The sequence below is a fragment of the Pistacia vera genome, unplaced genomic scaffold (genome assembly GCF_008641045.1).
Source record: "Pistacia vera cultivar Batoury unplaced genomic scaffold, PisVer_v2 Contig102, whole genome shotgun sequence".
In the NCBI taxonomy this organism is placed as follows: domain Eukaryota; kingdom Viridiplantae; phylum Streptophyta; class Magnoliopsida; order Sapindales; family Anacardiaceae; genus Pistacia; species Pistacia vera.
In genome coordinates this window covers 1261322-1285199 of record NW_022195050.1, presented here as the reverse complement: position 1 = coordinate 1285199, position 23878 = coordinate 1261322, and the positions used below count along the sequence as shown (strand labels likewise).

The 23878-nt window shown below is 36.1% G+C and overlaps 4 protein-coding genes and 1 pseudogene across 4 annotated transcripts; 3 read left to right on the top strand and 2 right to left on the bottom strand.

The window, feature by feature from the left end:
* Nucleotides 1-48: 48 nt before the first annotated feature.
* Nucleotides 49-1044, top strand: LOC116122039 (protein LONG AFTER FAR-RED 3-like). Its single transcript, XM_031407952.1, has 2 exons — nucleotides 49-158; nucleotides 469-1044. Exons 1-2 carry the CDS (start codon nucleotides 82-84, stop codon nucleotides 641-643), a joined length of 252 nt encoding a protein of 83 aa, XP_031263812.1. The 5' UTR covers nucleotides 49-81; the 3' UTR covers nucleotides 644-1044.
* Nucleotides 1045-7539: 6495 nt separating this feature from the next.
* LOC116120209 (pentatricopeptide repeat-containing protein At5g18950) lies at nucleotides 7540-9684 on the top strand. The gene is given in 3 exon segments (XM_031406181.1): nucleotides 7540-9280; nucleotides 9322-9536; nucleotides 9539-9684. Coding segments are annotated over 3 exon segments (1713 nt in total). The 5' UTR covers nucleotides 7540-7812; the 3' UTR covers nucleotides 9569-9684.
* A 3161-nt stretch (nucleotides 9685-12845) lies between these two features.
* Nucleotides 12846-14701, top strand: LOC116121854 (BI1-like protein). Its single transcript, XM_031407774.1, has 4 exons — nucleotides 12846-13192; nucleotides 13709-13822; nucleotides 13935-14092; nucleotides 14211-14701. The coding sequence occupies exons 1-4, from the start codon at nucleotides 12847-12849 to the stop codon at nucleotides 14415-14417; spliced, it is 825 nt and encodes a 274-aa protein (XP_031263634.1). The 5' UTR covers nucleotide 12846; the 3' UTR covers nucleotides 14418-14701.
* A 420-nt stretch (nucleotides 14702-15121) lies between these two features.
* Nucleotides 15122-16953, bottom strand: LOC116121807 (polygalacturonase-like). The gene is made up of 4 exons (XM_031407742.1): nucleotides 16513-16953; nucleotides 16107-16396; nucleotides 15435-15663; nucleotides 15122-15340 (listed from the first exon to the last, which is right to left on the bottom strand). The coding sequence occupies exons 1-4, from the start codon at nucleotides 16951-16953 to the stop codon at nucleotides 15122-15124; spliced, it is 1179 nt and encodes a 392-aa protein (XP_031263602.1).
* A 5643-nt stretch (nucleotides 16954-22596) lies between these two features.
* On the bottom strand, nucleotides 22597-23601 carry LOC116121797 (annotated as a pseudogene).
* Between the last annotated feature and the right edge of the window lie 277 nt (nucleotides 23602-23878).

The window sequence follows — 23878 nt, the reverse complement described above, 5'->3', positions numbered from 1 at the left end:
ATTAAAACATTGCTAAATCTCACATCGCTAATGTTATTTCAGGTTGTCGACATCAATCCGTTAGGTGCTATCAAGACAGCAATGAAAAGAATACCTCCTGGTTGGGACGACGCTTGGATTCCATCAGAGCGAATTTCATTGATCGACTCATTGATAGCGTAAGCAATTTTGAAATGCTTGTTATTCTCTTGTACTCATGTATAAGGAAATTTATACTTTTTGACTGGCTTGGATTTTTTCTGAGATGAGACACTTTGCATAGTACCATCATCATTTGATTTAAACATGCAAATATTTTTGAGCCATGCCATCTTTGTTGGATTGAGTGGATATATCTGTTGTATGCTCTAATTTTCTCTCTTTTACGGCTACTTAACCGTTTCCCTATCCTCTATGTATGAACTCATGCTTTCTGTTATTTATTAATCGAACTCTCAAACTGGAATACCAACACTTCCTCCGTGGCAGGCATACTAGTTCAGCTGCTCGTGGATGCTTTCTTGAAAATTATTTAGGATCACTGTCTCCTGGGAAACTGGCAGATTTTGTCATATTGTCGACTTCTTCATGGGAGGACTTCACAGCAGAAGGGACTGCATCTGTTGAGGCGACATATGTCTCCGGTATGCAGGCACATCCTTAGAAGCCTAAATTTGTTCCAAATACCGGTACAATCAGAGACAGAATAAGCTTCAGTGGCATCAATGAACAAGGCATCAAGCTGCCTCTCCTGTAATAACTAAAACAAAACTGCTGTAAATTACCCAGATGTAGTATGAAAAATTTGTAGAGTTTATTTCTTGATTATTTGAAGGCGATTGTAATAATATTCACTATTGTGGGGCCGTTTGGATCGGGTTAATATTAGATAATTGGGGTAATATTTTTTAAATTGAGCAGATGACGATGTTTGGTTGGTTTGTAAAAATTTATTGCCGGAATATTTTATGACAAACAGTAGTATTTGGGAGGTATATTTCCCCGGGGAGGAGGGGCTGTGGAGGCTGTTATTAAAACTTACCTTGATATTACAATTTTTTTTTTTTTTTACATATTGCCCCTAAACAGTTGATCATTTGGTCGAAATTAACCTTATATTTGTTAATATTTACAAACACCCAATCACTTATGTAGACATTTTTGTCTTAGCTTTTTAAATTTTTTGGATGACATTGCCCTTGTTATTGTCATTATTTACAGAAATGTCATTATATCCAAAACTAGCTAGCACCGGTAGCCACCGTCGATCGCAGTCGGAGGTTGCCAAAAGTCGTCATAATGGCATACGATTGGCCTTATATGGTCAAGCCAGATCTGGCTATCTCAATACCAGATCTCTAGTTGTTTCTCGGCCAAGGATGTGCCTGTGAAACAACCAGATCTTTGGTTGTGAAACGATCGGTGTTTCACGGCCAAAGATGGCATTGTCAGCGGCTGCCAACGGTTGTGGCTGGCTGCCGGCAATGGCTTGGGGTGGAAAAGGGGTGTTTTTGTTAAGTTTAAAATGTTTTTGGTTGCTAGGGCATTTTTGCTAAATCTGAAAAGTAGGGGGTTAAAAGAAGTTATTCAAAAAGTAATAATAAAAAATACTATTATATTAATATTTAAAAGTGAGGGCAATTTAGTAATCTTATATAACATACCCATTCATTTATCCTCTTAATTAAACATATTATTCACCAATTTATTCGAATCAACCAAACGTATTTTCTAAACATTTTCAGTCATCTTTAAGATGATCTTTTATTCCGTTAATATAATATCTTCTTGTAATAAAACATTATATGATCTAAACGCCTTTTGTATATTAAATTATTTTCTGCCTTTTTGCTTCATTATTTGTTTTTAGGAACACTGATTCAAATTATTTGTTGGAGATGATATTTCTTTTTTTAAGACATTGTTCTATTCTAGGGGTTTATAAAATTTGGGCATGCTGCTGAATTATTTTTCGTGGAGATTTCTAAGACTTGGTTAATTTAGAATGATCTATTATCTTATTAGTATTTAAGTTTTTTTTTTATGTTTTTTAGGACCCTTTATAAATCAAAAGTTTTTCTTATTTGATTCTTTGTTTTAAAACCCGAATCAGACCGGCCAGTCGGACCGGGACCTAGCAGTCTCTCCCACCAGGTTCAGGTTTCAGGGGCTTTTTATTATATTTCAAATTTGTAATTTTAGGGAGTCTTCTGCAATATTTCAAAACTTTAGGGACTAAATAGGTATTTTAAAAATAAATTAAATTTTAGGGACTGATTTGAAATTTATTAGGGGTAATATATATAATTTAAGGGACTAACTTGTAATTTTTTTAAAATATTTTTATTGTTGATGTCATTAGTCCAATCGACCGGTTCAACCAATTGGATTGGTTGACCCGTGACTCATTCACCTTGTTGGGTCTCACAACAGGTGGGTTTTAAAATAATGATTTGATTAAGAAACTCTCTCAAAATATGATAATTATATGCATTCATCAAGAGAATCAACAAGTTTTGCTTATTCCAATCAAAGTTTTCACTAATAGCTGTAGCTTCTTTGGCATGTAGCCAACATGAACTTATGTTACGAGTGCCTTGTGGATTTCTGTATCAAGAAGGAATAAGTAGCTTCGGTAAAAGCAGTCATGGAGAAATCTATAAATCAAAAGTCAATAAAACGAAGTGAAAATTCGTATGATACAATATTAACGTGGCTGTTGTTGAACCCTTTTTTGTTTCGTCGGGCACGATTCCTCAATCTAATGTATTGAGAAATGATCTACTCAAAGTGGAGAGTTCGTCGATTACAACCCTTGAAGTGTTAGCTGTCGTTTGGGGAAATGGCCGGGCTAAGTTAGCCAAAATAGAGAATTCGCCAATTACAATCGTCCAGCCAAAAAGGTTCATAGGTGTTTAAGTTGCAACAAGAAAGTTGGATTAATAGGGCCTTAGTGCAAATGTGGGAGTACTTTTTGTGGGGTTTATTGTATTATGTAGGAACACAAGTGTAAATCCCATTTTAAAGGTTTTGCTCATGAAGCAATTGGTGAGGCAAATCTTGTAGTTAAAGCTGATAAACGGGAGAGGATCTGAAAAATCTAATTGGGTTTGATTTGGTATGATATGATATTTTATTTTTATTTAGGTTTAGAAAAAAAAAATTCAGGTTTTGTAGTGCTTCTATTGATGTTGGAATATTGGATATAGAGGTTGAATCCATAATAATTTGTATAACTTTACATGTGACGAATTAGCATAAAGCCATACACGTGGATGTACATATGATTATAAGGATTGTGGCTGTGAAGTAATTGCGTACAATGTTTTAAAAACCAACCGGAGGCTAAACTCGAAAAAGTGGTTGGATCCCAAGTTGACCGGTGGATCAAACCGGTGACATCAACATAAAAAAAATTCAAATTTTTTTATTTTCAGCACCTGTTAGCATTGTTTCAAGTGCACATTAGCACATGTCGAAGCCGACCTTCTTTCCCTTTTTTTGGCTGTTTCTCACCCAAAATCACCCCCATCACCACCACTGGAACCTTACCCTTTCCTTTTCAAAACCATACCCTTTATCGCTGACTGTCGACCATGGAAACCACGTTCATTGGCTGTCCTTTGCCAGATTCTGGCCGTTTTGAGCGACGACAACTCCAATCACGACCACCCTTAGACTCATTGGCTACTCCCCTACAAAACCCCCAAGGTTCTGAAGCCATTCCACCCACCAATCGCCAGAATCAAAAGCTAGGGCTTTGCCGTTTCTTGGCCAAATTTCGGCGATTCTGATGACTAAAACTTAATCAGACACCACCCACCGACTCACCATGATCCACCCTTCAAAACCCCCTAACCTCGATTCATGTTTGCCCATCGAACATTGGTTGAAAGCCTTGTTTTAAAACCTAGACCGGCTCAGCCGGTTTAACCGGTTGGACTGGGACCCGGGGCCTTCTCCAGGTCGGGTCACTCTTTTTAACTGTTTCAAGTTTAAAATATAACAAACACACCTTTGATTAATACGCATCAATCCCTAAAGATTTCAAATCTAGCAAACACACCCTCTGGCCAAATGCAAATCGGCAATGACTTCCCCTTTTCCGACAACCTTCCACCTTCCTTGCTATCGGAAACCACCTTTTGACTTCCTTCGGTGCCATCACACTTCATCTCCCGCTGCCGCGTGATGTTTCGTCGTCCACCTTCGCCGCGCGATTTTTCTTCCATTTCCCGATGTCGATCGGCCTTCTCCGGCATCAACAGGCTTCCTCAGCCACCGATCTACCTTCTCCCAAGCTCCCTTACTATCGTTCACGAAGATCCAGACATCTCACCAAAAAAAGCTGGTGGGACCATTGACTTCCACCACCGATCTGCCATTTCTGGCGATGCCTCTACTTGCCAACTGCCGATTCGCCCTCCCCATCATCCGATCTACCCTCCTTGGTGTGTCGCCACTGCTCTCCCAGTCGATCGCCGATTTGCATTTGTCCAGGGTTGTGTTTCCTAGATTTCAAACCTATAGGGTCTGATGGTATTTATCAGGGGTGTTTTTGTTAGATTTTAAACTTGTCAAACCATTGGTTCAACCGCCGGTTGAATCGGTTAAACCGTGACCCGATCAGATGACCGGGTCACCCTCTGGTTTGGGTTTTAAAACAATGGCTGAAAGTCGTGGTTTTCTATATTTTGATTCACCCGGTTTTTTCCCAAAAACCAGTTGGACTGATGGGTTGCTACAATACCTTCATTCCAATCCAGTGTGAATCTGGGTTAAATCCCCCCTCCCCCTGGTTTTTAGGCTCTCTAGGCTCGGCCCACTGGCCGGGTCGGGTTTTAAAACCATGATTGCGTAGGCAAATGTTGTGGTTAAAGATGATACACAAAAGAGGATATTAACGATGGAACTAGATCTGGTTTAGTATGATTTTTTTTTTTGGTCTTATTTTTAACAATAACACTATAGACACCAAAATATTAGCACCGAATTTCTGTACCAGCCTACGTGTAATGCGTCTTTCCATTTTTTTACAATTTTTTTTCTAGTGAACGACCGTCCATCAAATTTGGACGGCCGTTCACTCACATGGACGCCCGTCCATATTATATGGACGGGCGTCCATATGCGAGGGACGGCCGTCCATATAATATGTACGCCCGTCCCTATTAAAATAAAATAAAAAAATTTGTAAAACTGTAGGGACGGCCGTCCATTAATTTTGGACGGGCGTCCACAAATAATGGACTCCCGTCCTTCACCCAAATATGGAAAAAAAAAACAATTTCTTTGGGGACGCCCGTCCCTTAATTTTGGACGGGCGTCCGTAATTTTTGGACGCCCGTCCATGCATTTGGCTTTTACAAATCTTAAAAAAAACGATGGACGGCCGTCCACAATTTGTGGATGGTCGTCCTTTTATTGTGGACGGGCGTCCGTAAGTAATGGACGCCCGTCCAAAAGTAATTCGTAAAAAAAAAATAATTTTTAATACTGGACGGCTGTCCCTAACTTGTGGACGGCCGTCCATACTAAATGGACGCCCGTCCATTAATTATGGATGGCCGTCCACAATGAATGGACGACCGTCCCTTATGTAAAGGACGACTGTCCAACCCTTATGGACGGCCGTTCGTAATGTTATTAAAATTTAAAAAAAAAAAAATTTCGCATTAGGTTAAAACATTTTGGGGAACTTTGTAAAAGACAGCCATTACCATCTTCTTCGTCTTCCATCTGCGTTATAGGGTGTTCTTCGTCTTCGCGCTGTTGATCTTTTGGATTTGCAATTCTGCGCTTGTTCTTCGTCTTCATCATCTGCCATCGGTAATTAGACAGTTTGTTTTTCAAATTTTTTTTTCAATTTTTTTTTTTTTAGTTGGATAAATGTGTTGAATGGAGTTGCATTGATGAAGAGAAATCCAGTCAATTTGGTGAGACTGGTTTGTGTGATTGATAAATAGAAGTGTTGTGCCATTGATAAAGAGAAATGTAGTTTATTTTGATGAATGTCTGAATTTGATTCTGTGTGTTTACACTACACGCCATTGGATGAATGTGTTGGGCCTAAATATTATGATCTAATCCAACATAACAATATCTCCAGCCCAGATAATTCAAAGAGATGCCCATACAGATCATAAATAGCTAGAGTTTTGACCCAAACACACTATAACAGCTAGTGTATAAAGCCTTCTGCATTGCTCTTCCATTGGTTCCTTTGTTTGTAGAATCGCCTATAGATTAAGTGTGTTGAAATCTTCTTTCCTTTCTTGCTGTCGCCGTTTCTCAAGACCTTGATTCTATTGTGAGATAAACTCTCTTAGTGGTGTCTGGCCAGTTAAAGTTGTGCCAAAGAATGATTGTGTGGGTGATATTATTACGATCATCTCTTAACTCAATTCAACTCCTTTTAATTATCAATGTTCTTGTGCGAGAATGCATCACTTATAACTGTAGTTTAGAGCTGTACCGTTTCTTTGTCACAACATACTTGCTATGTGTTCAACTGGGTTTTTTCTTTTTCCCTTATTTTTTTATTTTTTCCCAGGCTTTATTTGCAGCAAATTTTTTTTTGTATATAAATTGTTATGTTTTGTATATAAATTGTTAGTGGTAGAACATCAATTATTATATGAAAATAACTCTTTATCTTTGATTAAGAAGTTTTTGATCAATGATGAATATGTGGTGTTGTTTGGTTCATTAAGGATTCTGGGTGTTTTCAGTTCAATAAAAGAGTGATAAAAATGAGAGAGTTTATAAGTTTAGTCCACATGGTATTGAATTCGATATTTGTGCGACTCTGATAGATGCACTTCTCATACTCATTCATAAATTCATTAGGCATTGGCCTGAAAATGTCAAGTTCACCTATCTTTAGCTAACTTTGGAAAAATTGGCAAAATTGTGGTTAGGCTGACAAAGAATTGGCAAACATGTGGGGTTTGATAGAAAAACCCCTTAAACTTTTATTTTACAGTTCTTTATGTTTATTAAGTGATGGTGTATAAATGGTAAAAGGTGTAAATGCTCNAAAAAAATTAAATTAAAAGTGAATTTTTATAAAATTATGTCTCTTCCTTGAAAAATAATAAATAAATAATAATTGTGTAAGCTATTATGTTATTTTAATGTTTTCTATAAGCAATAAGGTAGGAGGAATAAAAAAATATTTTTTAAGTTAGTAAGTGATGCAAAGGGATAAAATAGACTTTTAATTTTAAAATTAAATGAAACCCTAACATATCTATAAGGGTAGGGGTGTTTTTAATACTTTCGAAATAAAATGAATGGGTTTAATATAAATCAATCTCAAAGGATCAAACCAAGTAAACCAAATGGAAGAAATATATCAATTAAGGCCAATGAGGGGGAGGTATTGGATAATTCTCAAAATGTGGAGGGATGTTATGTAGTTTTTCATACCTTTGGGGAGTGAATAAAAATATGGGAAATAGGAAGTGGGATAATAGCCCTTTTAATTTAATATAATTTTCCAATAAAATTTGTACACTTCTCCGATTTTGTTCATTACATCGATTATTTTATTGTCACGCAGCAAGAGGCACCACGGTATCGGTACCCAAGAAAATAAGAGTTATGCAACTATGAACCAACGTCTCATCTCTTTCACTGCCGTCGGTCACTTTCAAGATCAACTGATTCAATTTTCTCAACCGAGCTTTAACTAGCTGCTGCTCTGTAAGTCCAATTATCAAATCTTTTTCAATTTCAAAAAAAAAAAAAAAAAAAATTCTTCATTATTATTTCTATTTAATCTTTCCTATTTAGTCTGAAAAGAAGTAATTTAGAAGAAGAGTATATTTGATGGGTAGAGCTTTATCATCTATTAAAACTTTCCTCCGCCAAAACCCTCCTATCCGTCAAAGCCCTAATTCCCATATCAGAAATCTGTCGATAGAATCCAAAGAAACCTCGCAACTCTGCTCAAACTTTGCAAAAGAAGTTTGCAAGATTATTAGAACCAAGCCCAGATGGGAACAGACTCTGCTTTCTGATTTCCCTTCTTTCAATTTTAATGATCCCAAGTTTTTTCACCAGGTCTTAGAGCACCAAAACAATGTGCTTCTCTCACTTCGTTACTTTTATTGGTTGAACTCTAATTATACATTTTCAGCTGATTTAGATTCGTGTAGTGCTCTCTTTGATTCTCTTGTTGAGGCCAAGGCTTGTAAGGCTGCAATGGATTTCCTTGATCATACTGGTTTTAGTCCTGATCCAGGTTCAATAGAGCGATATATACAGTGTCTTTGTGAGTGTGGATTGGTTCAAGAAACAATTGGTCTGCTTCCAAAGTTGAAAGAAATGGGAGTTTCTGGTTCCATAAAGACATGGAATTCAGCATTGTTGGGTGCTATTAAGGTTGATAGGACTGACCTTGTGTGGAAATTGTATGAAGTAATGATTGAATCTGATGTTGTAGCCAATGTTGATGCTGAGACTGTAGGTTATTTGATTCAAGCTTTTTGCAATGATGGGAAACTTTGTAAAGGTTATCAACTTCTTCGACAGGTTTTGGAGGAAGGGTTGGAGCCTGGGAATGTTGCTTTCAACAAATTAATATCAGGGTTTTGTAAAAAGAGGAATTATGGTAGGGTATCTGAACTACTCCACACAATGGTGGCAAGGAACTGTGCTCCAGATAGATATACATACCAGGAAGTCATCAATGGGCTTTGCAAGAGTGGTATGATGCTTGAAGGTTATCGAGTTTTTAATGATATCAAGGAGAGAGGGTATGCACCAGATACAGTCAATTACACAACAATGATTCACGGTCTATGTAAAATGGGATTGCTTGGGGATGCTAGGAAGCTGTGGTTTGAGATGATTAATAAGGGATATCTTCCAAATGAGTACACTTACAATGCATTGATTCATGGATTTTGCAAAATTGGTAATTTTGAAGAGGCTAAAAAGCTATTCAAGGAGATGTGCGATAGAGGTTATGGAGAAACCACAGATGCTTACAATTTTATGATTGCGCAGTTTTGCTCAAGGAGAAAGGTAGATGAGGCTTATTGCTTGTTTGAAGAAATGAAGCGAAAGGGTATTGTTCGTAATGTGATTACATATAACACTTTGATTAAAGGTTTTTGTACCGAAGGCAAGATTGCTGATAGTACAAATATGTTAATAGAACTCGTTGCGCAGGGTCTACAACCTTCAACTTCCTCTTATACCCCACTAATTGGAAAGCTGTGTCAGATTGGAGAGTTGGAAGAAGCAAAAAAATTGTGGAATGATATGTGTAATAAGGGTCTGTTGGCCAAGGGTCCATACTCATGATTATATCAGAGCAAGGATACGTAGCAGAGGGATCAGAGCAAGGATATGTAGCAGAGGGATCAGAGCAAGGATACTTAGCAGAGGGTTTGCAATGGTTCATAGAGATGCTGAAGAGTAAACTCAAACCTCAGAAGGAGACTTTTGAGAGATTGGTTCAATGTCTATCACAAAATGATAGGTTGGATGATTCTTTATTTGTTTTAGAATTTATGTTTAGGATAGGTTATATACTCGGTGAAAGTATATATGTCATTCTCTAGTCAATAAACTTTGAGAAGAGAATTCAAATTTTGTCGAAACATTACTGGGGAAGATCCTAGAAAGGGATTAAGCGGAGCTTCTCCCATTTTGTTGCTTGTAACTTCTATACCATGATTGTGATCTACCAAGTACGAGAGGATTTATTGAAATTCTTTAGATATTACAGCTAATAACATTTTTGGAGCACTGTTTTACCTTGTACTTTTTCATGAAAAATGATCAGTAGATGAATTTCAATGTGGAATTATTTGTTAATATCCATTTAGCAGACTGCTTTAACCAAAAGATGCGCTCACTGGATGGGTTGATAGATACAAGTTGGGTGTTTTTTGATTGATGGTTGGCCTTTAGAGTAATATCATTTAATTTGGAATCTCATTGCCTTTTGGATATGTATAATATATACATTCTGGCATGACAAACCCAAAGTCTTTGAAGACTTTAATAAACCCTTTGATCGTTGACTATAAATTTCTTCTTCTTGAATGTAGCCGCATGTTGGGATTGAAACTTGTCTATCACCAATGACTCTGCCAGCACCTTTGAGATTGTCGTGGACAATCCATGCAATAGTATTCTCATAATGGCTAATGGCTATAAAAAATTGTCCCATATTTGAACGGAAAACTGTTTATGCAGGTTGTTAGCCTCTGTTGCCTCCGGGACGCTTCAGATTACCATGAAGCAATCTAGGCAATGGTATTAACATGATATTCACTTATCGCGACATTTGGCATTGGCGGAATGGACAGAAAAAAAGTCAATTAAATCTTTTTCATAGCTCATACTTGTCAAGCAATTTTTATTTTTTCAATTTTTACAAGTTTGTATTAAATAATTAATTTGATATAATAATTATAAGTATCATACATCAAATTTGCTTTTGGGAAATGATTTTTAGCCCACTTAATATCTTAGATCTCTGTATTTTAGACACTATTTTTTTTTAAACCCCAATTATACCGAAACTACTCTTAAAATTTAAAAGTTCAATGTGTTATAGATCTTATTACTAGAAAAAATGTGCTGCACAAATACCCATTTGGCGTCCAATCAATTTCGACTCTCAAGTTTAGAAGTCGTTAAACATCTATACTGTAGTTTGTTATCATAGAAATTAATTCATCATTTAACATCACCCTCTCAAGTTTTCGTTCCTTACACTTCAAGAATCATCATTTAATATAGCCGGCCCTCTTCAATATTTGTATTTTTCTTTCAAGAAAAGTAAGCATGAATTATTATTGACTGGCAGATATTTCAGAAACCTTATCAGATGTCAGGCTTCGCCGCCAATTCCCTTACAGAGCAACCATAATAATAACGGAAGCTGTCGTTTGAGATGATTAAGAAGGGGTTGCTTCCAAACGAATAACACTCACAATGCATTGATTGAGAATATTAAAAGAGTTATTGAGAGTTAATTGGGTTGACAAGATTTAAAATTATGGAGAAACCACAGTGGCTTACAACACTATGATCGCGGTTTTGCTTACATGGAAAGGTAGATGAGGCTTATTGCTTGTTTGAAGAATGATGCGGAGGATATTGTTCGTGATGTGATACATATAACACTTTGATTAAAAAAGATTGCAATGTAGGTAAGATTGATAATAGTACTAACTGGTAAAAAGAACTGTTGGCGGATGGTCTGCCACCTCAACTTCCTCTTATACCCCACTAATTGAAAAGCTGTGTCAAGTGGAGGATGAGGAAGAAGCAAAAAAATTGTGGAACGATATGTGTAATGGGGTATGAAGAGACAAGGGTCCATACACATGATTAAATCATCACTGGGTTGTGTAACTAAGGATATGTTGCAGAGGGAATGCAAGGATCATAGAGATGCTGATGAATAAACTCAAACCTCAGAAGGAGATTCTGAGAGAGTGTCTGTCACAAAATGATAGGTTGGTGATTCTTTACTTATTTCAGAATTTATGTTTAGGATAGGGTATACACTCAGTGAAGTTTATGCCATTCTTTAGTCACTAAACTTTGCGTAGAGAATACAAATGTGTCGAAATATGCTGGGGAAGATCCTAGAAGATACTAAGCTTAACTACCATTTGATGGTTTGATGGTAAAGGAGCAAAATGAAGTTTTATGAGCTCTTATTTCAAGTCTTCTAAACATTATACGAGTGATCATTAGGGCTCTTACTTGACCAAAATAACGGTGATCACTAGAAGTCTTACTTGATCGATAGTTAAGGTCTTGGAGATTAGTTGAAATATACGTAAGTTAATCCGAACACTCCCGATGATGAAAAAGAAAAGAGAAAAAAAAAAAAAAAAAGATATTAAGCGGAGCATTGCCAATTTTGTTGTTTGTAACTTGTATACCTTGATTGTGATCTAAGTCACCAAAGATGATTTATTGAAAATTCTCTAGATTATTCTTACAGCTGACATTACTTTTGGAGCATTGTTTTACCTTTTCTTTTTCATCTACAGAAGAAATGATCAGTAGATTGAATTTCAATGTAGAATTATTTGCTTATACCCCTTTTAGCCTAGTGATTTTAACTTGAAATAACGTGCTCATTCAATGAGCTGATTTGATCCTTGCAAGTTGGGCGTTTTTTATTGATGGTTGGCCTTCGGGATAATATAGTTTTATTCTATAATCAAATTGTCTTTTGGAGTCATCTGTGTATAACCTGGCATGACAAACGCAAAGTCTATGAAGACTTTTTATAAACCCTTTGATCTTTGACTGTATATTTCTGCGTCTGGAAATGAAAGTCGATTTATTTGTACGTTGGAAATTCATTGGAAATTTCGGTAGAGAAAAACTAGCAATATCTTAACCACCCTGGCCATTTCCGTCTAAATCCTACTGTTTTAAATACTAGAAAACTCCTCTATTATAACGGAAGTTAATCAAAACTATTAATTGAAACTAAAATAACAAAAATATCCTTAATTATTTCACTTGATTTTTTAACTTTTCTTTTTGGGAGTTCATTATTTTAGTTTTAACTAATGGGTTTCACATACTTAGTTTTTAAGCTGAGTGTCTAGTGTTTGAAACAGCGGGATCTGTAGTAGAAGTCCTAAGCCTCAGGGGGGGAAAGGTATAACTCTGCAAAGGTTAAAACGTTACTATCAAATTAATTATTCAGAACACGTGTGGGTCCCAAATATACTAGCGTTGGAAAAACCCAACGATGATGTGAGTGTCATTTACACACATATCCTAACCCACCAGTCACACTAACACACCTGTAATCAGGAGTATAATCACCGTCAACCACCACACCCGCTATAATTATAAATACCAAATTCGATGAGAAAATATCGAAAAAAGAGACTAACATTTCAAAAAAAAGAAAAAGAAAAAAATCCCTTGAGCGAGAGAGAGATGTCGGGTTACGAGAGCGTGAGGAGCAAAGACGATGAGAAATTCAATCTAGACCTAGAGGGAGGACGCGGTGAGAGACTGTACCCAGGTATTAGCCTTGGGGAGAACCAGCTCCGTTGGGGATTCATCCGTAAGGTCTACGGAATTTTGACCGCCCAGATCGTGGTGACCACTTTGGTCTCCTCCGTCACCGTTCTCTACTCTCCCATCAACGATCTCCTCAAGGGCAATTCCGGCCTTCTTCTTTTCCTCTCCCTCCTCCCCTTCATCCGTACGTTCATCTCTCTCTCTCTTATTTTTTTTTTAAATTCAGATTCATTTTCTAATTATGATTCATAAACAGATATGGAGGAAATTTTTTGTGGGTTTAAATTTGATTATCATTTGCTTTTTTTATTGTTTGGGAAATTTTGGTTTGACCCGTGATTACTAACAGGAGGATTCAGAGTATTAGTTGATAATCCTTTGAATTTATGGTACCCTAATGGAATCTCATCTCATCTGGGTAAAATTGAAAACTTGTACATGGTTGGGATAATGTTTTCTCATTATTTAAGTCTTGATTTATCCTTTTACGTTCAATATATTTTCTTTCTGGTATAAAGAAGACATCGTTCTCTAGTATAAACATAATTTATATTAACAAATACATATTTTAAATGGTAGTGAATACGTTTGATGAGTGTATACATCATTTGTTCAAGATTCGGTGCCTGTAGAATTTGTGTTCTTTGCTGACATTTGTGTTCTTAATATTAACTTTATATTAGATCTAAAATTCATGCAGTGTTGTGGCCGTTGCATGTGTATCACCAGAAGCACCCTGTGAACCTGATTGTTCTTGGTCTCTTTACTGTGTCAATAAGTCTGCCTGTTGCCGTGACCTGCGCTAATACCGAGGGTTCGTATAGTATCTTTTCTATCCGCTTCAATTTACTCTGCCTAGTGGTGTTCTCCTTTTTCTTCTTTCTTCTACAACTATGACTCGATTCTTGTTATGCATTCATTTTCAGGTAGGATTGTGCTGGAAGCACTAATTTTAACCTCAGCCGTAGTGTGCTCTTTAACTGGGTACACTTTCTGGGCCTCTAAGAAGGGCAAGGACTTCAGCTTCCTTGGACCAATTTTATTCACCAGCCTCATTATCCTCGTCCTGACTAGCTTTATGCAGGTATGAGATCTTGGTTCTGCTAAATTGCCTCATCATCCTCAATAAATATGTGCATGATTTTGCTTACGTATTTGGAATTTTTCTAACGGGATTTGAAAATCCTTGGGTTATGTTCCAGATGTTCTTTCCTCTTGGATCAACGACTGTTGCTGTATATGGTGGAATTAGTGCTCTGGTCTTCTGCGGATACATAGTCTATGACACTGATAATTTGATCAAGCGCTTCACATATGACGAATATATTTTGGCCTCTGTCGCTCTTTATTTGGATATACTGAACCTGTTCATTTCCATTTTGCGGGTGCTGAGGTCAGCTGAGAGTTAGATGTACAGTGGTCTACAACCTGCCTGGATTAGGCTTGAAAACACACCATATGGTGTGTCAGTTTATGTGTTCATTTAGACTTGAAACTGAAGTATGAACCATGGTATTGAGGATATTCTACATGTTCCCATGTACTCGTGTTAGTGCCCTCACAAACTTTCTTCCTCACAAACTTTCTTGAGTGTGGTAAATAGATATATAATTGGGATATTTTTCCATTAGATGTTTCTTCCCACGGCAAATGTGTTTCTTATTATTCATTAATTTTGCTTGAGATTCCGCCACTGGATGGAATACAGGAATAGCATGCATATTGATTCGTTTGGAGTATGATTGTGGAATACAGGAGTAATTATTTTTTATGGCCTGCAGTACCTGGTTAACTGGAAGTATGATTGCGTTCACATTCCAGTCTATTTAGTCTGTGGTTACTGCTTGGATTTGTTTGCTCATTACATTTCATCTATTTCTGCACCAAAAGGCATTTCCCGTTTATGTTTTCACAAATACCAACTCCCCGCTTTTCGATTTGCATGCCATGCCGTTTATCTTTCTCCTGGCTTTGTTTTGCACAATGGTTGAACCATAATTTTTGGATATTCTCTAGATTTGATCAAGAAATACTCTTTGGCCCGTAAAAAATTCATTGAAAAAGAATATACCTTCGATAAATTTTATGTACAGACTATGTTTTTATTTGTTCATTACAGACAACTATTTGGTTTAACCAAGCCAAGTGTCTTTCCTATCACATTATTACAAGATGATTGAGCCACTTGATTCAAATATGTCAAATTTACATTTTGCAATCGAATGCCTGTGCATGGATATTTAGTACTGCAATCAAATTTTATAGCCACAGCTGTAGCAGAAGTTCCTCGAATATCTTGGTACATTACATCACTAATTTTCACTCCAGATACCTGCAAAATCAAATAGTGAAATTAGTTCTTTATATATTTCCTTGCTCCTTGTGTGTAATTTATATATTGTAAAGTTCTTATGGGATTTTCTTACCTGACCAGGACAATTTAAGTTGTGAGGGCAATAGTTTTGGTCAATGACTATAGGATTTTGAACATTTTGCATGGTAGCATTAATAAATCGAACACCTTGAACAAACCCATTACTGGGCCTCGCCCAAGACTTTATCCTAAGCCCATTCTGTGTACCTGTAAAAAGGGTTTTCTGAACAGTCACATTTTGTACTCCTTGTTCATCCATTTCTTTGCCGAGACTCCCAATGCTGCAAAACCAAAAACACCACCCATGAATTGATGTTAATTTCTTGGTCTAATTAAAATTATAAGACATTTTTTTTATTTTGATTTTATTAAAAATATTTTGAATATTTAAAAAGAACTTGATTTGTTTATTTTATAATGTTCGAGATTTTTGAGTGAAAATAAAGTCCTCCAGGAAAATTATTTTCTGGAAAATTGAGGCACTCTGACATGGTTTTTTGAACGCTGGTCAAATATTCAGCTCAATTGAACCTGGATTTTGATATCATGATAGATTTTGAGGTGGGTCTGACTCCTCACTCAATAAGGTCTTATTGAATAGGAGGATTAACCCCTCTTATAAACTAGTAGGCTTAAGCGTGCCTAGTCGGTGTGAGACTCCAACAGTTTGTAGTAAAATACCATCAACATACAGTTTTCCTAGAATAAAAATTGATAACATCACCTAATGCCATGACCAGGACCGCAGGTGATACTTTCAATCCACAAGTTCTTCGTTCCAGGGCCAATGGAGATGCAGTCATCCCCAGTTTTCATAGACGAATTCGTGATCATTACATTTTGAGATAATTGGATATGGATACCATCAGTGTTGGGGCTGTCACTAGCAGCTGTGACATTAACTTTGTCAATATGCACGTCTTGACAACCATTGATCACAATGTGAAACATCTGACTGTTTAATGACGAAACTCCATTGATTCTGATATTGTTTGAGTTAGTAAAGCTCAATGTCTGCACACGGAAAATAAAATTTCCTCAGATTTAGGCACCATCCATAATATCCAGTATAAAAGTCGACAGTGAAAAAAAGAAAAATGTTCAAGCAATTAAACAAAGTTATACAATACCGTGGCTCCATTGGGACAATTAGAGCCTGCAGCCTTGCAAGACCATAAAGCCGATCCATTTGCATCGAGTGTCCCACCGACGATGGAAACACCGTTAACCCCTTCAAAGCTTAGCCAATTATCAGCTTCACCAAGTACACCGTAGTCTAACGGAGACACTAGTGTTCCATCAATGAGTATTGTAATATCAGAGCTTTTGCAGTCTCCTTTAAAGGCCACGGAGCCAAGCAAATACATTCCTTTTGGTACATAAATGGTAGTTGATTCTGTAGAGCGACAGGCTGCAGCCCATGCGTTGATGAATGCTTGAGTGGAGTCTGTTACTCCATCGCCTTTGGCTCCAAAACTCAACACATTATAGTTCGTGGTTGCAGAAGATGAATGCAAGTATACAAAGAAAACAAACAGAAACGTATAAAGAAGACTGAAAAACGTCACCATTTTTGTTGAATAGAAGAGAAAGTGAAAGATATATCGACTAATTAAAGCAGACTTGGAAGCTAGAATTTAAGAATTTAAAGACGTTATTAAGGAAGAGTTGATGGGTGGAAGTTGAAAAGCAAGATGCAGTTATTTATGGAAAAGCACGAAGATAGGACGGAATATTGATCAGCTGCAAAATGAAACCCAAAGAAAGCAGCGCCGGAACAAATATTTACTACCTCTGTTAGATGACTAATTAATGCAAACGTAATTAAATCCGGCTCGGTTCTGTTTACGTAACGTATGTTAATTGTAATTACAGAGAAGGGAGATTATAATTTATTATGATCGCGCGCATCAGCATGGCTTTTTACTAAAAAGTTTGTAGTAACTGATCGGGAAGATTTTCATAGACAATTATTAATTTTAGAAGCTTATTGTTTGACATGACGATCAGAATGAGACAGATCATTGATCCTTTAATTAATTGATAATTTAATTATATAAAAAAGTTAATTAAGTAATAATATATAAAAGATTTTTTTTTTTAACAACCACTCGAAGGGTTGACACAATTATATATTGACTTCTAGATTATAATATTGGCAATTGTAAAGCAGTGTAAAAATTTAATGAAGAAGATTTAGGCAGCGCAGGCCACCAATTAGTTGCTTAGAATTTAGTAAATTAGAAAACACTTTATCCTTTTCGCCATTAATAAATAATTAGCCAAAAGGCCATTGACGCGCGTGGAGCCTTTCTCACATTAAATTCTCGACGAAAGTTAATTTCTTCATAGTAATGAAAGCTACTAACTTTGCCTCCTTGGGTGCAATATATATATATATATTTTGATGACCAACAGTATTTGGGTCAGCTTGTTTGTACTTTTAATTAATTTTTTGGGATCCTAAAACTATCGATCGAATAAAAGTTCCAACGATCACTTCTATTAACAATTAAGATAAATTGAATTTAAAACTTTAAAACCTCTTAAGTAATATATTCAAGAATTTTAGTTGACCATTTGATCATCTAGTGATGGTTTATATATAGTAATATTCCTTCGGAGGTATTTCATTATGTCAGTTCCGTTTTCTTTTAGAAGTGATTTACTACTTTATAAATTAGGTCAAGGTTTAATTGGCTTAAGGCCCTCTGAATTCAAATGTGGATCCTTTAAAGAAAAACCTAAGGCAGCATGGCCAGGACAGCAAGCCAAGAAATTCCAAGTTTCCAACACACCTTTCCAATTAATTATGTTATGAAAAGAAGGATAAATTGCAAATGGCAAGCTCCTAGCTATTGCGAAAAATGAGTGATGTATCATAAAGAAGAACTGGCTTGTTTAGTTTTATGGTCTTGAACTCTTGGGTTTGTTTTATGGTCTTCTTACGTGGGATTGTGATAATTTTCATGTTTAGTAGGGGTGGAGAAAAAAAACCCGGAAACCGAACTGGATCGAAAATCTGATTTTTTTTGGGTTTCGGTTCGGATATTAAAAAAAATCGAAAATCCGGTTTGGTTTCAGTTTTTGACACAATAAATTCTGGTTACCTAGAACCGGTTTTTTGAACCGAAATTTCAAAAAAACTAATTTTAGTTTTTTATTTTGCAATCCCTAACACTCACTAAGTCACTACACTAACTGTAACACTCTAACACTCTAACACTCACTTCAGTCTTCACTCGGCAGCTCCACGCCTCCACTGCTCTAGTACTTAGATCTCAGACCTCACTACTCAGACTCAGTCGCGCCGGTACTCAGATGCTCACCTCAGTAACTCTCAGTCTCTCACACTCTCAGAGTCTCAATGACTCAGTCTCTGTCTCTCACTCTCTCTCGGACTCTCAGTTCTCATATTTGTGTTCTCACTTCTCATGCCGGAGTCACGCGGTCACACCTGAGCTAGTAGCCACTGATCTTTGCTCACGTCGCCGATCTTTGCTCACCAATCTGTTGCTCAATAGTCGGCAGTCACCAGTCGCGGTCACCATTCTTCTTCCTTCACCAAGTCTCCACGTCGTCTTCTGTTTCCGGTGGGTGACCTCATCTCTTTGGCTCTTTGCTTTGTATTTCTTGGTCACCTCATCTCTTTGCAATGAACACTGAACAGGAGAGCCCACGACTCAGATATTTGATTTTCTGTAAAATTTTCTGACATGTTAAAAGTTTTCAGGGAACGTTTAGAGAGCATGACCTGAAAGATGAGGAGCTTTTTAGTAAAGTTCTAGCTTCTCATTTGAAGGGTTCGGAGCTGAAGTGAAGATGTTAGAGAAGAAGGAAATTAAAAAAAAAAGAAAAAAATAGTAAAGCTATGTGGCTCCTTTTTGGTTTTAATCATCTGGGTTGAGAAGTTTGGTCTTTTGTTTGTATGATTTGTAATGTGTATCATTTCTTTAATTTGTGTTGATCCTAATCTTGTTAATTTATTTCATGTAGAATAGCAGGCAAAGGAAGAAGATTTATATATTCTGTCCCGTTGTGTTCATCTTTTTTCTCATGGTTCAAGTTCAAATATTAAAAGATTATAACATGTTAAACTAGTAAATTTATATATTCTGTCCCGTTGTGGAGCAGATTTTGCATTTGGAACTAAATTTAACTTTATTTGATGTACATTAAAATTATATGAATTCAAATTCAATTACAATAAATATAAGTATATAACTTTAATTCAAGTAAAGAAAAAAAAAAAAAAAAACCTGGAAAAAAAAAGGGCCAAAGTGGAGTGTGGGAATTGGGCCAAAAAGGCAGCTCATAACTTATGGGCCATAAGTGGAGTGTGCGAATTAGGCCGAAAAGGCAGCCCATCATTAATCTTATTAATCGATTTATAACCGAAACTGGACCGGTTTCGGTTCAATTTATTTTTAAAATTGAAAACCGGTTCTGTTCAAGCAACCGGTTAACCGGATTTTTCCACCCCTAATGTTTAGGAGTATGAATGGGTCTTTCATTTTCATCTAGGATAGTGTTTATTGGGAAAATATCTCATTAAGGTTTGAAAATTTGACAATTCTATTTCGGCTCTTAATTATATCAACAAATTGTACATATTAGAGTAGTGTTTGATCCATTTCTATCAGGCATGTCAAATGAGCCTTTTAGAAAAGTTTAATACCATCTCATAAATCTAAAAATTCGGGGTGCGTTTGTTTCCCTATCCTATTTCTATCATTTCCAAAATACACATTTGCTTCCCTATTATGAAAATACTATTATTTTATTCAATTATTTTTAGAATTCCTAAGTTTGTTAATTTAACTAAACAAAAAAAAAAAAAAAAAGGTTTAGAAATTGACAAAAACACCCCCACCCACCCACATTTGCCAGATTCTGACCACCACCGTTGGAAGGTGGCCAGAATCTGGTATAGCGCACTACCGACCGGATCTAGTCGGTAGTGCGCCAATCTAGCCTTTTTCGACCAGATTCACCGTGGATCTGGTCGAAAAAGGCCAGATCTATGGCAAAGATCTAGCTGTTGTCGGCCAGATCTTTGGCCGCAGTTAGTCGTCAATGACGGCTATATCTTTGGCCATTGTTGATGACCAAACGTGGCTAGATCTAGCCATAGATCTGGCCTTTTTCGATCAAATCCACGGTGAATCTGGTTGAAAAAGGCCATACTGGCGTATGATCGGCCAGATCTAGCCGGTCATGCATCGATACAGCGACTCTGGCCACCCTTCGGCGGTGGTAGCCAGCTGTCGGTATTTAATAGGTGGGTGGGTGGGAGTATTTTTGTTAATTTTTAATGTTTTATTACAGGGGTGTTTAATAAATTAATAAACGTAAGGGAGTGTTTTTGTTAATTTTTAAATCCTACCTCGTAATAACCACCTAACTTTTACTTTTTTAAAAATACTAAAACAAACGCACCATAGTTCTGGGCTATAATTTAGTCGTGTTCATATTTTGGTATTCTTGTTTTGGTGTTGTCCTAAAGTACTGTTTTCACATCGATTATCAGTTTACCATATATTTATAAATCCTTCGTAATCAAAGAAATTAATAATCATAATGCTGGATGCTATATGCTCTATTGGGTAAGCCAAATGAAATTAAATAATGCTGTTTTATATGCTTTGAAAACATCTCAACCTTAACATGTTAGAAAATACTTTACAACACAATTACATCATGTTACTAAATCAAGAGATGGTTTTTTTTTCTCTTCTTAAATCCAACTACGGATTTTGTATAACAAGCCTCAAAATCCTAGTTCATTGATAAAAGATATATATCCACCAATTTAAGGAGAATTAACTTTTGTCAACTTTGTATTTTCTTATTTATTATAGTTATTCTCTCTTGCGATCATTTTTATACTTTTAAATTCGGACCTAATATATATTTAATATTTAAAAAAAAAATTCAGTCAATTGCTTATTAATAAGTGAATTGGAAAACAATTCCTCATTGTCATGATAAGCTTAATTATGGACGCTGCGTGGGGATCAATCAGTTGAGGGACTTTCTCATCTCATCTCTGTGTGTATCGAGTTCTCTAACCCTTGACAAGTTGGCTTAAGCATCAATCCAACACGGTTTCGTTTTGTTGTTATGGTGGGAGAATCATGGTTGCCATTGAATAAATCTTTGAAATTTAGCGAAAACGACTTTATCAAGATTGTACAAAAAGATAATGTTATAAATAAATCGATAAATTCATAGAAAATTGGAGAAAGATTATGGTTCTCCACATCCCACTTGCCATGAATAAAGGGAACATGCAGCTAGTCTATTTCTTGTTTGTGCATCTCCAGCCATGTATTGTACGTAGTGCGTATATCAAATTATATTGCACGTTAACCAGTAGCTTGTTAGAGACATAATAAATTAAAGAGAACTTAAATCAAATGCCTCAACAACTAAACTCAATTATTCAAACGAAACCATTTGTGACGGCTTTACTGATTCCATGGTTACGACACAAGAAAATCTTAGTTTGCATCGACACAATCAGCATTATCTTTTTGTTTAGTAATATATAGTATTCCAATTGCCGAAGACAGCTTTCCTAATTCTGACCCTTTTTACTATATATGAATGCAACATTTTAAACTCTTTATTTATCTCAACTTGATTCTCTGTTTCTGGAACGATTTCAGTTAGTTAAAAAACCTGGCCTGCTCTTCCTGAATTCATAGTTTCACATAATTTTAAAAGCTTATACACACCAATATTTTATGCTAATAGAAAGAAACTAAACTGGTAGATTATGATCCCACATCAAATATATACTGACACCAAATTTATACAGAATCACCGTTCTCTTTTGGTACGAGCTTTTGTCCGAATAAATATTAATTGTTATTGGTAGTTACATATTCGGGATATAATAATAATAAAAAATCCTAGTTAACCATAAATGTATTTCAAATATACATTTTATTATAAGATCCTTAAAATCTCAAGAGATAATCCTAATTCATTTCGGCAATCACATCAAATATGACACCAAAAGGGTTTTGCAAATTACTACGTTCAAATGTTCAATTAATTACAAGTTGGAAAAGATACGTCTGGTGCGATATAGAATGTGATAAAGAGGTTAACATTTTGGAAAGCCAGACCAATTAATATATATTCATTGGTTACCGAAAAAGGAAATATAAGTCTTGACCATCTAAATTGACTTCAATTGAAAAATATAAGATGAAGGAAATAGTTTATTAATGAAAGAATTCATTAAAAAGAATAGGATACAATTACTTTCTGTCATGTACAAAAGAATTTTGTCTACCATTCAATTACAAACAATTGTTGGGTTGAACCAAGCCAAGTTTCTTCCCAATTACGTTATTGCAAGATGATTGAGCTACTTCATTTAAATACTTCAAATTTACATTTTGTAATCTTATTCCTTTGCAAGGGTATTTTGTGCTACAATCCAACTTTATAGCAACTTGTGTAGCAGATGTTCCCCTAATATTTTGATATGTCACATCATTAATTTGTACACCTGAAACCTGAAAGTGCAACAAACAAAAATGAGAATAACATTAGTTGTGCTATATGTTTTTAAATATATATTTAAAACACTGTGGATCTCATAATTTTCATTTATGAAGAAATAATAAGCAAATCTTTACCTGGCCTGGACAATTTAAGTTGTGAGGGCAGTAATTTTGGTCAATAATAATGGGATTTTGAACATTTCGCATAACAGCATCTAAGAACCGAATGCCTTGAACAAATCCTTTGCTAGGCCTTGCCCATGACTTTATCCTTACCCCATTTTGAGTACCTACAAAAGTTGTGTTTTTAACTGTCACATTTTGGACTCCTTCCTCGTTCGTATCCTTGCCCAAGCTCCCAATGTTACAAATCAAAGAAAAACATTCTTGATATGAATATCTTATGGAAGATTAGTTGTTTGTTGTTAATTAGTTAAGTAGTTTTAGATGATAAATGTTTGAATGAAAATACCTAATACCATGACCGGGGCCGCACGTGACACGTTCAATCCACAAGTTCTTAGTTCCAGGGCCAATTAAGATGCAATCATCTCCGGTTTTAATGGAAGAGCTCATGATATAGACATTTCGAGATAATTGGACATGAATCCCATCTGTGTTGGGGCTGTCACCGGCAGCTATAACTTTAATTCCTTAAACATGAACATTTTGGCAACCATTGATAACAATGTGAAACATTTGGCTATTTAATGATACGAGTCCATTGATTCTGATGTTGTTTGATAAAACTCAATGTCTGCATTAATACACAACAGATTTCATAACTTGAGACATCGAAAAATCAAAGTGAAACTAAATGTTGAAGCAAACTTGCAGCGAAGTTATGTAATACGCACCGTGGCTCCATTGGGACAATTAGAGCCTTTAGCCTTGCAATTCCACAACGCAGTTCCCTTTGCATCCAGTGCTCCACCGATAATGGAAACACCGCTAACACCTTCAAAGCTTATCCAGC

Bases quoted from the DNA above. Each gene is read 5' to 3' on its own strand.
- LOC116122039 (XM_031407952.1), top strand. From the start codon at position 82: ATGAAAAGAATACCTCCTGGTTGGGACGACGCTTGGATTCCATCAGAG. The intron at 159-468 runs GTAAGCAATTTT...CCTCCGTGGCAG, and splicing joins TTGATCGACTCATTGATAGC to GCATACTAGTTCAGCTGCTC.
- LOC116121854 (XM_031407774.1), top strand. From the start codon at position 12,847: ATGAGAAAATATCGAAAAAAGAGACTAACATTTCAAAAAAAAGAAAAA. The intron at 13,193-13,708 runs GTACGTTCATCT...AAATTCATGCAG, and splicing joins CTCCCTCCTCCCCTTCATCC to TGTTGTGGCCGTTGCATGTG. The intron at 14,093-14,210 runs GTATGAGATCTT...GTTATGTTCCAG, and splicing joins TCCTGACTAGCTTTATGCAG to ATGTTCTTTCCTCTTGGATC.
- LOC116121807 (XM_031407742.1), bottom strand. From the start codon at position 16,953: ATGGTGACGTTTTTCAGTCTTCTTTATACGTTTCTGTTTGTTTTCTTT. The intron at 16,397-16,512 runs GTATTGTATAAC...TTCCGTGTGCAG, and splicing joins ATTGTCCCAATGGAGCCACG to ACATTGAGCTTTACTAACTC. The intron at 15,664-16,106 runs GTGATGTTATCA...TTGGTTTTGCAG, and splicing joins GGTCCTGGTCATGGCATTAG to CATTGGGAGTCTCGGCAAAG.